The sequence below is a fragment of the Sorex araneus genome, chromosome X, assembly GCF_027595985.1.
Source record: "Sorex araneus isolate mSorAra2 chromosome X, mSorAra2.pri, whole genome shotgun sequence".
Lineage (NCBI taxonomy): Eukaryota > Metazoa > Chordata > Mammalia > Eulipotyphla > Soricidae > Sorex > Sorex araneus.
This window is the reverse complement of record NC_073313.1, coordinates 60,047,482-60,060,055: the sequence shown is the minus strand read 5'-3', so window position 1 is coordinate 60,060,055 and position 12,574 is coordinate 60,047,482. Positions and strand designations below refer to the sequence as shown.

At 41.5% G+C, this 12,574-nt stretch overlaps 1 protein-coding gene and 1 pseudogene across 1 annotated transcript in view; both read right to left on the bottom strand.

Moving 5' to 3' along the window:
- Nucleotides 1-12,574, bottom strand: part of GABRA3 (gamma-aminobutyric acid type A receptor subunit alpha3) — a 230,157-nt gene that overhangs the window by 43,096 nt on the left and 174,487 nt on the right. Inside the window, exon 7 of the mRNA XM_055122007.1 lies at nucleotides 7,124-7,267. Within this exon, the coding sequence (XP_054977982.1) occupies nucleotides 7,124-7,267 (144 nt within the window). The remainder of the gene's footprint in view (nucleotides 1-7,123; nucleotides 7,268-12,574) is intronic.
- Nucleotides 11,380-11,851, bottom strand: LOC129399584 (40S ribosomal protein S15a-like; annotated as a pseudogene).

Genomic DNA, 12,574 nt, shown 5'->3' with positions numbered 1-12,574 from the left:
TCAAGATAGTCAAAGCCATCTACGACGAACCTATGGCAAACATTATCATCAATGGAGGAAAAACTAAGGGCCTTTCCTCTAAGATCGGGGACAAGACAAGGATGCCCACTCTCACCACTTCTCTTTAATATAGTACTGGAAGTACTAGCAATAGCCATTAGGCAAGAAAAAGATATAAAGGGCATTCAGATAGGAAAGGAAGAAATCAAACTCTCACTATTCGCAGACGATATGATACTGTATCTAGAGAAGCCTAAAAGCTCTACTAAGAAATTCTTAGAAACAATTGACCTGTACAGTAAAGTTGCAGGCTATAAAATCAATACCCAAAAAACCATGGCCTTCCTATATGCAAACAATGAGACAGAGGAAAGGGACATGAAGAAAGCAATCCCGTTCACAATTGTGCCCCAGAAAATCAAATACCTTGGAATCAGCTTAACTAAAGAAGTAAAGGACCTATACAAAGAAAACTATAAAACACTACTCCATGAAATAAAAGAATACATGAGGAAATGGAAACATATCCCCTGCTCATGGACAAGGAGAATCAACATTGTCAAAATGACAATACTCCCCAAAGCATTATACAGATTCAATGTGATCCCTATAAGGATAACCATGACATTCTTCAAAGAAATGGATCAAGCAATCCTGAAATTCATATGGAACAATAAACGCCCACAAATAGCTAAAACAATTCTTGGGGAAAAGATGATGGGAGGCATCACCCTCCCCAACCTTAAACTTTACTACAAAGCAGTAACAATTAAAACAGCACGGTACTGGAACAAATGCAGAGCCACAGACAAATGGAACAGAGTGGAATATCCCTACAAACAACCCCAAATGTGTGATCATCTAATCTTTGATAAGGGGGCAATAAATGTGAAGTGTAGCAAGGAAAGCCTCTTCAACAAATGGTGCTGGCATAACTGGACAGCCACATGCAAAGGAATGGGCTTAGACCTTGACCTGACACCATGCACAAAAATCAGATCAAAATGGACTAAAGACCTCAACATCAGACCACAATCCATAAGGTGCATCGAAGACAAGTTCGGCAAAATCCTCCCCGATATTGAAGCAAAAGGTATCTTCAAAGATGACACGGAACTAAGCAATCAAGTAGAAACAGAGATAAACATAAGGGACTATATTAAACTAAGAAGCTTCTGCACCACAAAAGACACAGTGACTAGAATACAAAGGCAATTTACGGAATGGGAAAGGATATTCATCCAATACCCATCCGATAAGGGATTGATATCAGGGGTATATAAAGCTCTGGTTAAACTCTACAAGAAGAAAACATCCGACCCCATCAGAAAATGGGCCGAAGAAATGAACAGAAACTTTTCCAAGAAAGAGATATGAATGGCTAAAAGGTGCATAAAAATGCTCTGCATCACTAATCATCAGGGAGATGCAGATCGAAACAACTATGAGATACCACCTCACACCACAGAGAATGGCACACATCCAAAAGAACAAAAGCAACCGCTGTTGGAGAGGATGTGGGGAGAAAGGGACCCTTCTACACTGCTGGTGGGAATGTTGACTGGTTCAGTCCCTTTGGAAAACAATATGGACAGTTCGCAAAAAATTATAAATTGAGCTTCCATTTGATCCAACAATACCACTTTTGGGAATATATCCCATAGAAACAAAAAAGTATAGTCGAAATGACATCTGCACTTATATGTTCATCACGGCACTGTTTACAATAGCCAGAATCTGGAAAAAAAACCCGAGTACCCGAGAACAGATGACTGGTTAAAGAAACTTTTTTACATCTATATAATGGAATACTATGCAGCTGTTACAAAAGATGAAGTCATGAACTTTGCATATAAGTGGATCAACATGGAAAGTATCATGCAAAGTGAAAAAGTGAAATGAACCAGAAAGGGAGGTACAGACATAGAAAGATTGCACTCATTTGTGGAATATAAAATAACAGAATAGGAGACTAATACCCAAGAATAGTAGTATATAATACCAAGAGTTTGGCTCCATAGCTTGTAGGTTGGCCTCACACTCTGGGGGAAAGTCATCCCAGATAGAGAAGGGAACCCCAAGTAAAATGTGATTGGAAATCCCACGCGGGGAGGGAGATGTGCTCTGAAAGTAGACTAGAGACTGAACATGATGGCCACTCAATACCCCTACTGGAAACCACAAGAACCAAAAGGAGAGAGAGAGAACAAACTGGAATGCCCTGCCACAGAAGTGGGGTGGGGTGGGGGGATGGGATTGGGAGGTGAAGGGATACTGGATTCATTGGTGGTGGAGAATGGACACTGGTGGAGGGATGGGCTCTCGAACATTGCATGAGGGAAAAACAAGCACAAAAATGTGTGAATCTGTAACTGTACCTTCACTGTGACTCACTAATTAAAAAATAAAAAATAATAATAAAAGAATGCTCTATGGTAAAGCTAAGTGAGATGCATCAGTGTTCTAAGATGGTTCAGAGTTAAACTCTATGATTCTTTGGGGCACGCTATCTTGCACTCTATGCCTGATGGGCACATTATCCTGCACTCTTGGATCTCACACAAAGACCCTCATCTGACAGGCTCTGCCGTCAGTTAACTTTCTGACTGGTTGGAAAGGGGCCTGGTACAAATTTAATGCATATACCCCACCCCATCCATCCCTATAAATTCACCCAAATACACAGATGGGGTAGAGTTCACTAATCTCCTTTGAGCTTCTTCTTCCATTAAAGCCTATTTCAGCCTGAGTCTCCATTTCTGGTCTTTTCTTTCCACGAGTCCATTCCCAGATCTCTCAATTCTCAGTAATATGTGTATGTAAGACCAACTTTGGTGTCTCTTGTCCACTGAGGAGCAAAAGTAGAATTGATTGTGACCAACTTTTTAATAGCAAACTTATTTTTTGAGTAGCCTGCCCAGAAAACACATACATTATGTTTTATCAAAATAATTTCATATGCTTATGTCACTTTACATATGCTATTTAACCAGGAAGTAAACTTGGCCTTGATTTTCAAAGAGCTAAGTTTTATTTGCAACCATGGAGTCATATTAAATAATAGTTTAGTAAAAAGATAGGTCACTTTGGTTATATGAATAATAAGTACTGTTTCATAGTAAGAGTAAACTGTGTGATGCTTTTAACATGACATAACTTCCTGGATATCAAAATTCTAAGAAAAAAGTTTTTAATTCTACATATAAATATACATAAAGAAATATATTTATAACATATTTTTATAAATTTTTAAAATCACTGTATCACTGCCGTTCCATTGCTCATTGATTTGCTCGAGTGGGTACCAGTAATCTCTCCATTGTGAGTCTTGTTACTATTTTTGGCATATCGAATATGCCATGGGTAGCTTGCCAGGCTCTGCCATGTGGGTGAGGTACTCTCGGTAGCCTGCTGGACTCCCTGAGAGGGATGGAGGAATCGAACCCCGGTTGGCCTTGTGCAAGGAAAATGCCCTACCCACTGTGCTATGGCTCCAGCATATATTCTAGAATATATATATATAAAATATATATGTATATATCACTGTATCACTGTAATGCCATTGCTCATTTATTTGCTTGAGCAGGCACCAGTAATGTCTCCATTGTGAGACTTGTTGTTACTGTTTTTGGCATACTGAATATGCCATGGTAGCTTGCCAGGTTCTGCCGTTTGGGCAAGATATTCTTGGTAGCTTGCCGGGTTCTCCGAGAGGGGCGGAGGAATTGAACCTGGTCGGCCACGTGCAAGACAAATGCCCTACCTGCTGTGCTATGGCTCCAGCATACTTTCTAGAATATATATATATATTTTTTTCTATAGAATAAATACTGAAGAAAAAATATATAAGGAATACTGAACACTTAGAATAACTCCTAAGGCACCCATTGGTACTGTCAGGAAGGTGGGGTCTCTGATAATGTATGTTGGGGAAACTGCAGAAATCTAAACTGCTCCTGATGCATGGAGTCCTCTGGCACTGCAGACCCATATCCAGAGTGTGGGAAGCTCCTGAGATGCAGAATTACAGGTCCAAGCATGGATGGATGCCCGAGGAGAGGAGTCAGGAAGTCTTCTTGTCTTCTCTTGCAACTCAAGAACAAAGCGCCAGAAGGCCAAGGCCTTCCCCAGGAAAAGCCCCATTCACTCCGACTCATAAAGAGTATGGGACAAAACGGGTTCTGAGGAATATCCACAATGCACCTGCCCCCCAAACAATACTTGTTCTCCCTTGAGCGAGTATCTTAAGGGATGTCTCTTGCCCTTTATTTATGTTCCCCCAAACCTATTTATCCTCCAATCTTCCTTTCCTCCTGCAATTCTGTTCTGTGAGGCAAAGTGTTAGTGCTCACAAATCAAGATCCACTTTGTTTTCTGCAGAGCAATTCCTCACTCCAATCTGAGTTCAAGGCTGCCTGAGAAACGGGGACAAGAGCTTCTCAGGGTTGGCGGGACCAAGTGGCAGGCATGCAGGATTGCATGCACTGTTGTCAGGTACTTGCTGGGGGCCAGAGGTACACGGAGAGGGAGTGTCAACTTCCTTCTCCAGGGGGCACTTCTCTAAGCAGCTTCACACAAGCCACCCTGGGAAGTTCTGCTGGCATTGCTGCAGGAATTGTTCTGTTTCCTTGGAGAGAAGAACTACCTCTGAATTAGACTATCTGACATGTTGGAACTTCATGGAAAGCTATACAGGCATGTAGACAGGGAAGGGTCCCATAGCACTGGAATTCCTGGGAAGTAACAAAACCAATACCCCCAAGGCTGCAGAATGCCCACCTCATGAGCACAGGAATGAGAGCCTAATGATAAGACCTCCACCTGGAGCCAGCAGCAGACCCTAAGGAGGCTGGACTCCTATAGAGAGGACAAATGTCAGCAGAGACAAAAACCGCCATAAGGACCTGAAAGAGATTCACTGAATAACAAGGTAAAAGCTCTACTTGAACGACAATCCCAAACAACTCTCACACCTCATAGAAAACTGCAGGCCAAGGCAACCCGAAGCATAGCCTTATAGAAAGCCTATCTTGGGCCATTCAGGACTCTCTCTGCCTCTGGAGAAGCCCCGTTTTCTGCTGAGCACATTGCCTTCTCTCCTTTCTCTGCCTTCTTCCTTTCCTCAACACCTCCAACTCAAATCTGATTTTACTCCACTGCTTGTCTCCTCCTGAAATTCTTTTCTGTGAGAATAGTGAAGGACCCAACAGGCCTAGGTCAGGCCCAAGACTGATTTTCCTTTTCGGTAAAAAGCAATTCTTCACTCCAGCTTGAGTCCAAGGGTCCTCGAGAAAGAGGGAGGTGGAGGTTAACACCCATCCCTTGCACAACAAGTGGATGTCAGGTGTGGCTTGATGGCTGCGTAGTGGGGCTGGCAGGACTTGAGGTCATGCAAGGCTCACTGCAGACTTTATCACTCACAGGCTTCTCAGCAAACCACGGGGTGGCAGGGGTGGATCAGGAGAAAGAGCGTCTCCTCCCACCTCACATACGTCACTTGGGGCCCTTCCGGCATCAGAAGCATGGTCATAGAGATGGAAATGTTTAACCGTAACAACATATATGAACATAGCTTGAATACTACATAAACTGCTCCTTTTCTTGGTGTTGAATAAAGGTTTTGCTTTTATGTCCATTCCTGCCATGCACAATTTTGTCTACTGGATAAAGAATACAATTCTGAGCTAGAAAGTAGAATATGGACCAATCATGGTGGCTGCTTAATGCCTATATATTGCAAACCAAAACACCCAAACAGAGAGAGTAAGAGGGAATGTGTCTGCCAGAGAAGCAGGGGGTGGGACGGGGTGAGGGTGGCAGGAGGGAACATTGGTGGTGGAAAATGGGCTCTGGTGGAGGGATGGGTACTTGAACATTTTTTGATTGAGACGTAATCACAAAAATTTATAAGTCTGTAACTGTATCTTGGACTGGATCAATAGCACAGCAGCTAGGGCGTTTGCCTTGTATGTGGCCAACCCGGCTCCGATTCTTCCATCCCTCTTGGAGAACCCAGCAAGATACCGAGAGTATCCCACCTGCATAGCAGAGCCTGGCAAGCTACCCGTGGCGTATTTGATATGCAAAAAACAGTAACAAGTCTCACAATGGAGACATTACTGGTGCCCGCTCAAGCAAATCAATGAACAACGGGACAACAGTGCAACAGTGCTACAGTCACTGTATCTCACAAACTGTAATGAACTGTATGATTCATTACAATAAAAATAATTTTTAAAAATTCCCAGCTGATATTTGCAGAGGGGAGGAGACATGGTGCTAGTATGAGCTTCAAAGAAGATACCTCAGGTCCCCTTGCCAGTTGCTGTGAGCAATCCCACTACTGGTGTTCCTTGGGTTCCTGTTTAGAAGTCAACAACTGTCCAACATCATAGATTCTGTCCCAGACCTGGGCCCTGGATATGGCTGAATCCCCGGCCCCTCAAGAAAGAAGTCCACGAATCACTGCTGGACTCTTCGGGGCTTATTCACTTGCTGCAGTAACACTGGCAACTTTACTTCTCTTTGTGAAAACTTTGGGATTAAAATGTGGCTCTCTCGCCACCATGGCTTCCTTCTTCCTTCTGTTCTACCACAGTTCAACCGTCATTCCCTTATCTAATACCCCACTGACCCAAAAGGCAGCATAATGGTTTTCAAACTAAGAGCCTGGGAGGCAATCTCTCAAGGCTCACATGTCGCCTCTGACATTACAAATCTGTGACATAAAGAAAATGACTGAACTTCTCTATGCCTACGTGACCTTAGTATCCTAAACTGCTTGGAGGATTGTACAAGTTATTATAAGCATTTTAGAACAGCGGGTTCAAAACCGTGCTTGTTGGGCTCAGGGGTGTGGCCCAGTGGCAGAGCATCTGGTTTGCAAGGCTGAGGTGTCAATGTCCATCCTTCACACCATACACACACAGTGAGTGTCATCCCCAGCTCTGCTGTAATTCCCAGCGCTGAAAGCAAGAGTACTAGCCACAGTGCATTCAAGTGTGCAAGCATCACAACCAAGTGTGCATGACCCCTAGCACAAGGCAACCAAGTGTGTGCACTTCAGTGTACTGTAACAATAAAGAAGGTGAAAATGTAAATGCTTGCTAAGTTAAATAATTACCGGTGCTTGATCGGATTATCTCTGTCCCAACAACGTGGCCAAGCAAGTCATACTGGTTCAGACGAGAGCCGTCCTGTGCCACTTCCACGGATTTGTTCTTTCCAAGTGTCCACGAGTAGACCACTTCAGCTGTTGTGTAGGCATCTAAGATATAAAAAGGTCAAGAGGCAGAACTTGGTAAGAAAGGAAAATGACTATTCTTTTTCTTTTTATTCCTTTTGGCCCAAATCTGGGAGTGCTCAGGAAGCTACTTCCTGTTTGGTCCTTAGGAGTTGTTCTTGGCAGTGCTCGAAGGACCAAAAAGTAGAAGGGATCGAACCCAGGCCTCCTGCATGAGTCCCATCCTTTGAGCTATCTCTCTGCCCCATAAAATGATCAATGTTGGTCGTAAAATTGCATGCAACATTTTTATTTTTGGTTTATGGGCTATACCAGGTGGTGTTCAGGGCTTACTCTTGGTTTTATGCTCAGGGATCAATCCTGGTGGGACTCAGGGGCCTACTTGGGGTGCTGGGGATTGAACCCAGGTCAACTGCATGCATGTAAAAAAGAACTACTCGCTTTATTATTGCTCGGGCCCAAACTACATGTGATTTAAGTACAACTTCTATCTCAATAGTGGATCTGAATATGTATTCAACTGAAGTACACTTACTCATACAGTAATTTAAACAATACTAACGCAATAGCTACTATAGATTATACTGGGTATAGAGCAATACATTTAGTGTTATCTTCCTTCAATGACTTGTCTACTTTGATAATAAATTGTCAAGCATTGCCTTCTCTTAGAGGGTTCAGAGTGGAGGTAAGGGGAGAAGTGGATAGATTATTATCTAATGTAGATGTCACAAATTCTAATTTTCTATGGGATATTAAATATTCTAATAGCCTCTACAGAAGAGAAAGTGGTATTTCAATTAAGTAAATCATAAGAAAAATAAATTACTATAAATATAATGTTTGTCCTTAATTATGAAGTGATGGCATAATATAAAGTATTAAAATTATATTAGAAATAGTTTTAATTTGAACATTAAAAAGTCTGCTAAGAACTTATAGGAGTGATGCCTGAGCACAGAACCAGGTGAAATCCTGAGCACCACTAGGTATGATACCCCCAAACCAAAATCAATCAGCCAATATTAAAAATAAATTCAAATAACATGTAGCAATAATCAATGACTATGATTTTATTTTCTTTCTTGATTTTGGGGCCATACCAAGGAGTGCTCAAGGCTTACTCCTGGGTCTGTACTCAGGGATCACTCCTATCAGTGCTCAGGGAAGTATATGTGGTGCCGGGATGGAACCCAGAATGGCTGTGCACAAAAACAAGCACTTTATCTGCTGTACTATCTCTCTGGCCCTGACCAGGATTTTCTTTAGAAACTTAATGCCTTATTTGCAAACAGGAAGCCTGCTACCTTTCATTTTTCAAATGTGAAATCAATTGCATGGATTTACATTTATAATATTACAGTATTTCAGTTCAGGAATGCATTTCATGTTTCTATATGCATATATATATATATATATATGCCTCATGACACTGAGCTTAAAATTTTTAGTCACCAGTCTATTCAAATGACACCCTTTACCCATTGCTCCCCCATGTTAATGTCACGTTTTGCATTCAAAAACTCAAGTCATGTACATGATTTAGTGCAACATATTTTCACAGGTTTGAGGACAAGGAAACTCGTGGGGAGTGAGCAATGAGGTTATGTAGCATCCTAAAGGAAGATGCCTACTGTTTTTTCTCAGAAAATCCTGATTCTTTATGCTGTGGGATTCCTATTTGGGGTGAGTACTTGCCTTCACGCAGGTACCTAGACTCATAAAGGGAAGTTGATCACCACTGATCAAGCTGGTGAGGAGCTCCAGGTATTGATCCACAATATGCTCATTTTCAATCTTCGCCCACAAAGTTAATCATTCTTACCAAACGTACCAACAAACAGACCAAGTTTCAGGTCCCTAAAAGCTATGCAATGGTGGAAATACATTTCATAACAATAACATAAACACAGACTCACATATACTAATAGTAATATATTTACATGATACTTAATAGACTTTTTTTTAATATACTACAGTAAACTGTTCGTTGAGTTGTTTATAGTGGGCAACATGCCAGGAAGTTCTTCATTCTTGTCAACATTCCCATTGACATCATGAACAATATGCATAACCATACACATATATTTCCTATGCTTATGTTTTGTCTCTGCTATCATAAGCTACAAATAAAAACTCAACAAGAAATCAAACTTTCCCACGTAAATTATATGCACCATGTATGGCTATTTCTTCAACACACCAAAAAAGTGCTTCTAATTCAACATATATTTCCTCTATAAATAACAAATTTTAACATATTTATTTGATACATACAGAAGTCTTGATGCCAGGGCAAGAGAGCTGCTTAAAGCAGAACTGTAGCCCCAGTCGCAACACTTAGGATATGAACTTACACTCAAAACCAATTTAACTCTCAGTCAATTTTTCAAGATTTTCATTGTACTATTTTCCCTTTTGGTTTGGAGGCCATATGGTGCAGTACAGGGAGAGTAACCAAGCTCGCTGTTTGGTGGTGACTCCTGATGGTGCTTGTGGGGAGGTCATATATGGTGCTAGATATGGAACCTGGGTCTCTTGTATGCAAACATGTGCTCCAGCCCACTGAACCACATAGGCCCAATTTTAACAAGTATACTATATATATATATATACCAAGTATATCATATATACATGTGTGTATTCCTAAGCAGAGAATCCCCTGTAATGTCTTCTTATCTTTAGAATTCAGATGGTTGTACCACCTTTATGTGAAAAGTCAATACAAATTTCTGCTCCTCATTTCCAAAAGATGATGATGTAAAAGCTAAAACAGGATTGTTCGTGGAAAGGGTAGGGAATGGAAAATATTTTATAGCTCTGAAATGTAAAAAGATTTTCTTTCTGGATCTCTAACGCTTACTGCCTGGAATATCGGCTGACAAACGCCCAGTGAACCCTATGACAAGTGTGATAATAGATGACGCAGCTACCAGTATCAGGAAGCTCCCTGGATCCAGATACGCAACCTGCCTTATGCAAGAAGCAATGAGTCCATTTCTTTGAAAATAGTGTGGGAGTAGAGCGATAAATGGAAAGAAGGTTTTCTTTTCATATGTTAGAGGTCAGTGTAAGAAAGGTATGAGTTAATGAGGGGAAAGAAGAGGGAGAAATAAACTCTAAAACCAAACTGATAGCGACTTGATTGAGTGCACACAATCTCTGGGAAGAGAGGGACAGAGCACAAATGGTTGCAGAGCAAGCCTGGACACGAGTTGTGTCCATACCCCTAGCAGTGGGATGAAAACAAGGCTAAGCGAAAATAGAGGGCATGCTTCGGCTCAAAGTGCAGGACTGCAGAAGGATTTGGACTGCGAACAATGCTCAGGAGGTGGGAGCACTTTTAGCAGGTGAAAGGTCATTCATAGCTGAAAAATAAAAATATAACAAAGGCCACAGAAGCATACAAGAAAATGGGACGTTACATGAAATAATGTTCTCTATTAATGGAATAATTACAGGAGAGAAGCTGAGGTAATAGAGTAAAATATCCTAATTTTCTGCAGCAAGATAAAAGGGGTTGAGTCCATTTGCTAAATGCTGGGCCTGCCTGAGACAGAGTGAGGGAGGCAGAGGATTGTTCGAGCTACAGTGTGGGGAACTGTTGGAGAAGAGTGGAGATGCAGCACGGTACTAGGGACAATGTTATCACAGTAGGTGGCTGAATCTTAAGCTGCAAGAACTGCCGTGGATGGGAACATGTCAGCTGTCTGATATTATAACTGATGAGTGTTCAGAATGGTTAAAAAACAAGGATTCGAAGAAAGTTTGAAATGGTAGCTTTTCCAAGCATGGGAATAATGAGAAAACAGATTTTCCTACTAGTGAACAAAATGCTTTCTTTCATACACTGTTTTTCTCACCTTCTACCAAGTCTCTTGAATTCTGTAATCAACTTTCCCTCCCAGAATTCTACAACTCTTTCTCAGTTCCAATCATTCTCATTTCATAAAAAGAGCAAAAGTAGAGCAGGGCTGAAGGGATTGACAGACACCATGAAAAATACCCAGCAGACCATCGAATGATGAGAATTACATCTCCAGAGGGGCCAGGTCAACAGCAAAGGCTTCTCCTGCTATTGCTCTCACTCTGTTTTTCCCACTGAGGTACATTATTTGTTCAAAGGTATTCCATCCCTAGATGAAGTATACCAGAATTTCCCTTCCTGTGTATTTTTGTCTGGCTTTTTCATGGGTTACAAGGCCAGCTGAAGTTTTCAGTACAATGAAACCAAACTGACAGGATGGGAGTGGGTTCTTCTGCCATTTCTCCAGATCTCTGAGCTGGACATCAATGCGGAGGCCAATGACACCACATTTGTACAAGGTGGTAGGGAGGTTTACAGTAATTTCCTGGCTCTATGATCAACAATGATTTCAAATTGGCCAGTGTAACCACGCTTCATCATCACAGTCAGGAACCTCACGATGACCTTGGCGAAGGCCAGATGAGTACTTGGTACATGCTGCAGTTCTCGGCATTATTGATGCTCTTGAGGGCATCAGGCAAGGAGGTTGCACACCATGATGGTGGCAGAGAATAAAGGCAGAGAGAGGATGGTACAGACAAGTGAATAAAGCAATGACCAATTCTTGTCTTTTGATGCATTGCAACCACCTGCTACTGTTGCTTAAGTATTGTAATAATAGGAATGCCAGGGATAAAAGAGCAAAAAAAATACTCATGTCAAAAGGACACCAATGAAAAAGTAATTATTTTGATCTCATTGTCTAATATTGCTTGTTTCTTAGATTAAAACAATTAGCTACTTATTCAATACTTATTCAATAAATGTTAAATACATACTTGACAATTATATAAAAGTTTATAGACATGAGTGTGTATAACTGTAGGAAAAGGTAGAGAAACAAGAGGGAGAAGGAGGAGGATGAGGGAGGAGAAGAAGAAGAAGATGAAGAAGAAGGAGGAGGAGTAGGAGGACAAGGAGAAGAAGAAGGAGAAGAAGAACGGTAGAAGTAAAAGGAGGAGGAGGAGGAGGCGAAGAAGAAGAGGATAAAAAATGAAAAAGATTAAGGAAAAGGGCTGGAGCGATAGCACAGCGGGTAGGGCGTTTGCCTTGCACGCTGCCGACCCTGGTTCGATTCCCAGCATCCCATATGGTCCCCTGAGCACCGCCAGGGAGTGATTCCTGAGTGCAGAGCCAGGAGTAACCCCTGTGCACCGCCAGGTGTGACCCAAAAAGCAAAAAAAAAAGAAGATTAAGGAAAAGAAAAAGATGAAAAGGAGATGTTGAATAAGAAGACAACGAAGAAGGAGTAGAAAAAAGATGGAAGAAAAAAAAGAAAGAGAAGAAGACACAGAGGAAGAATG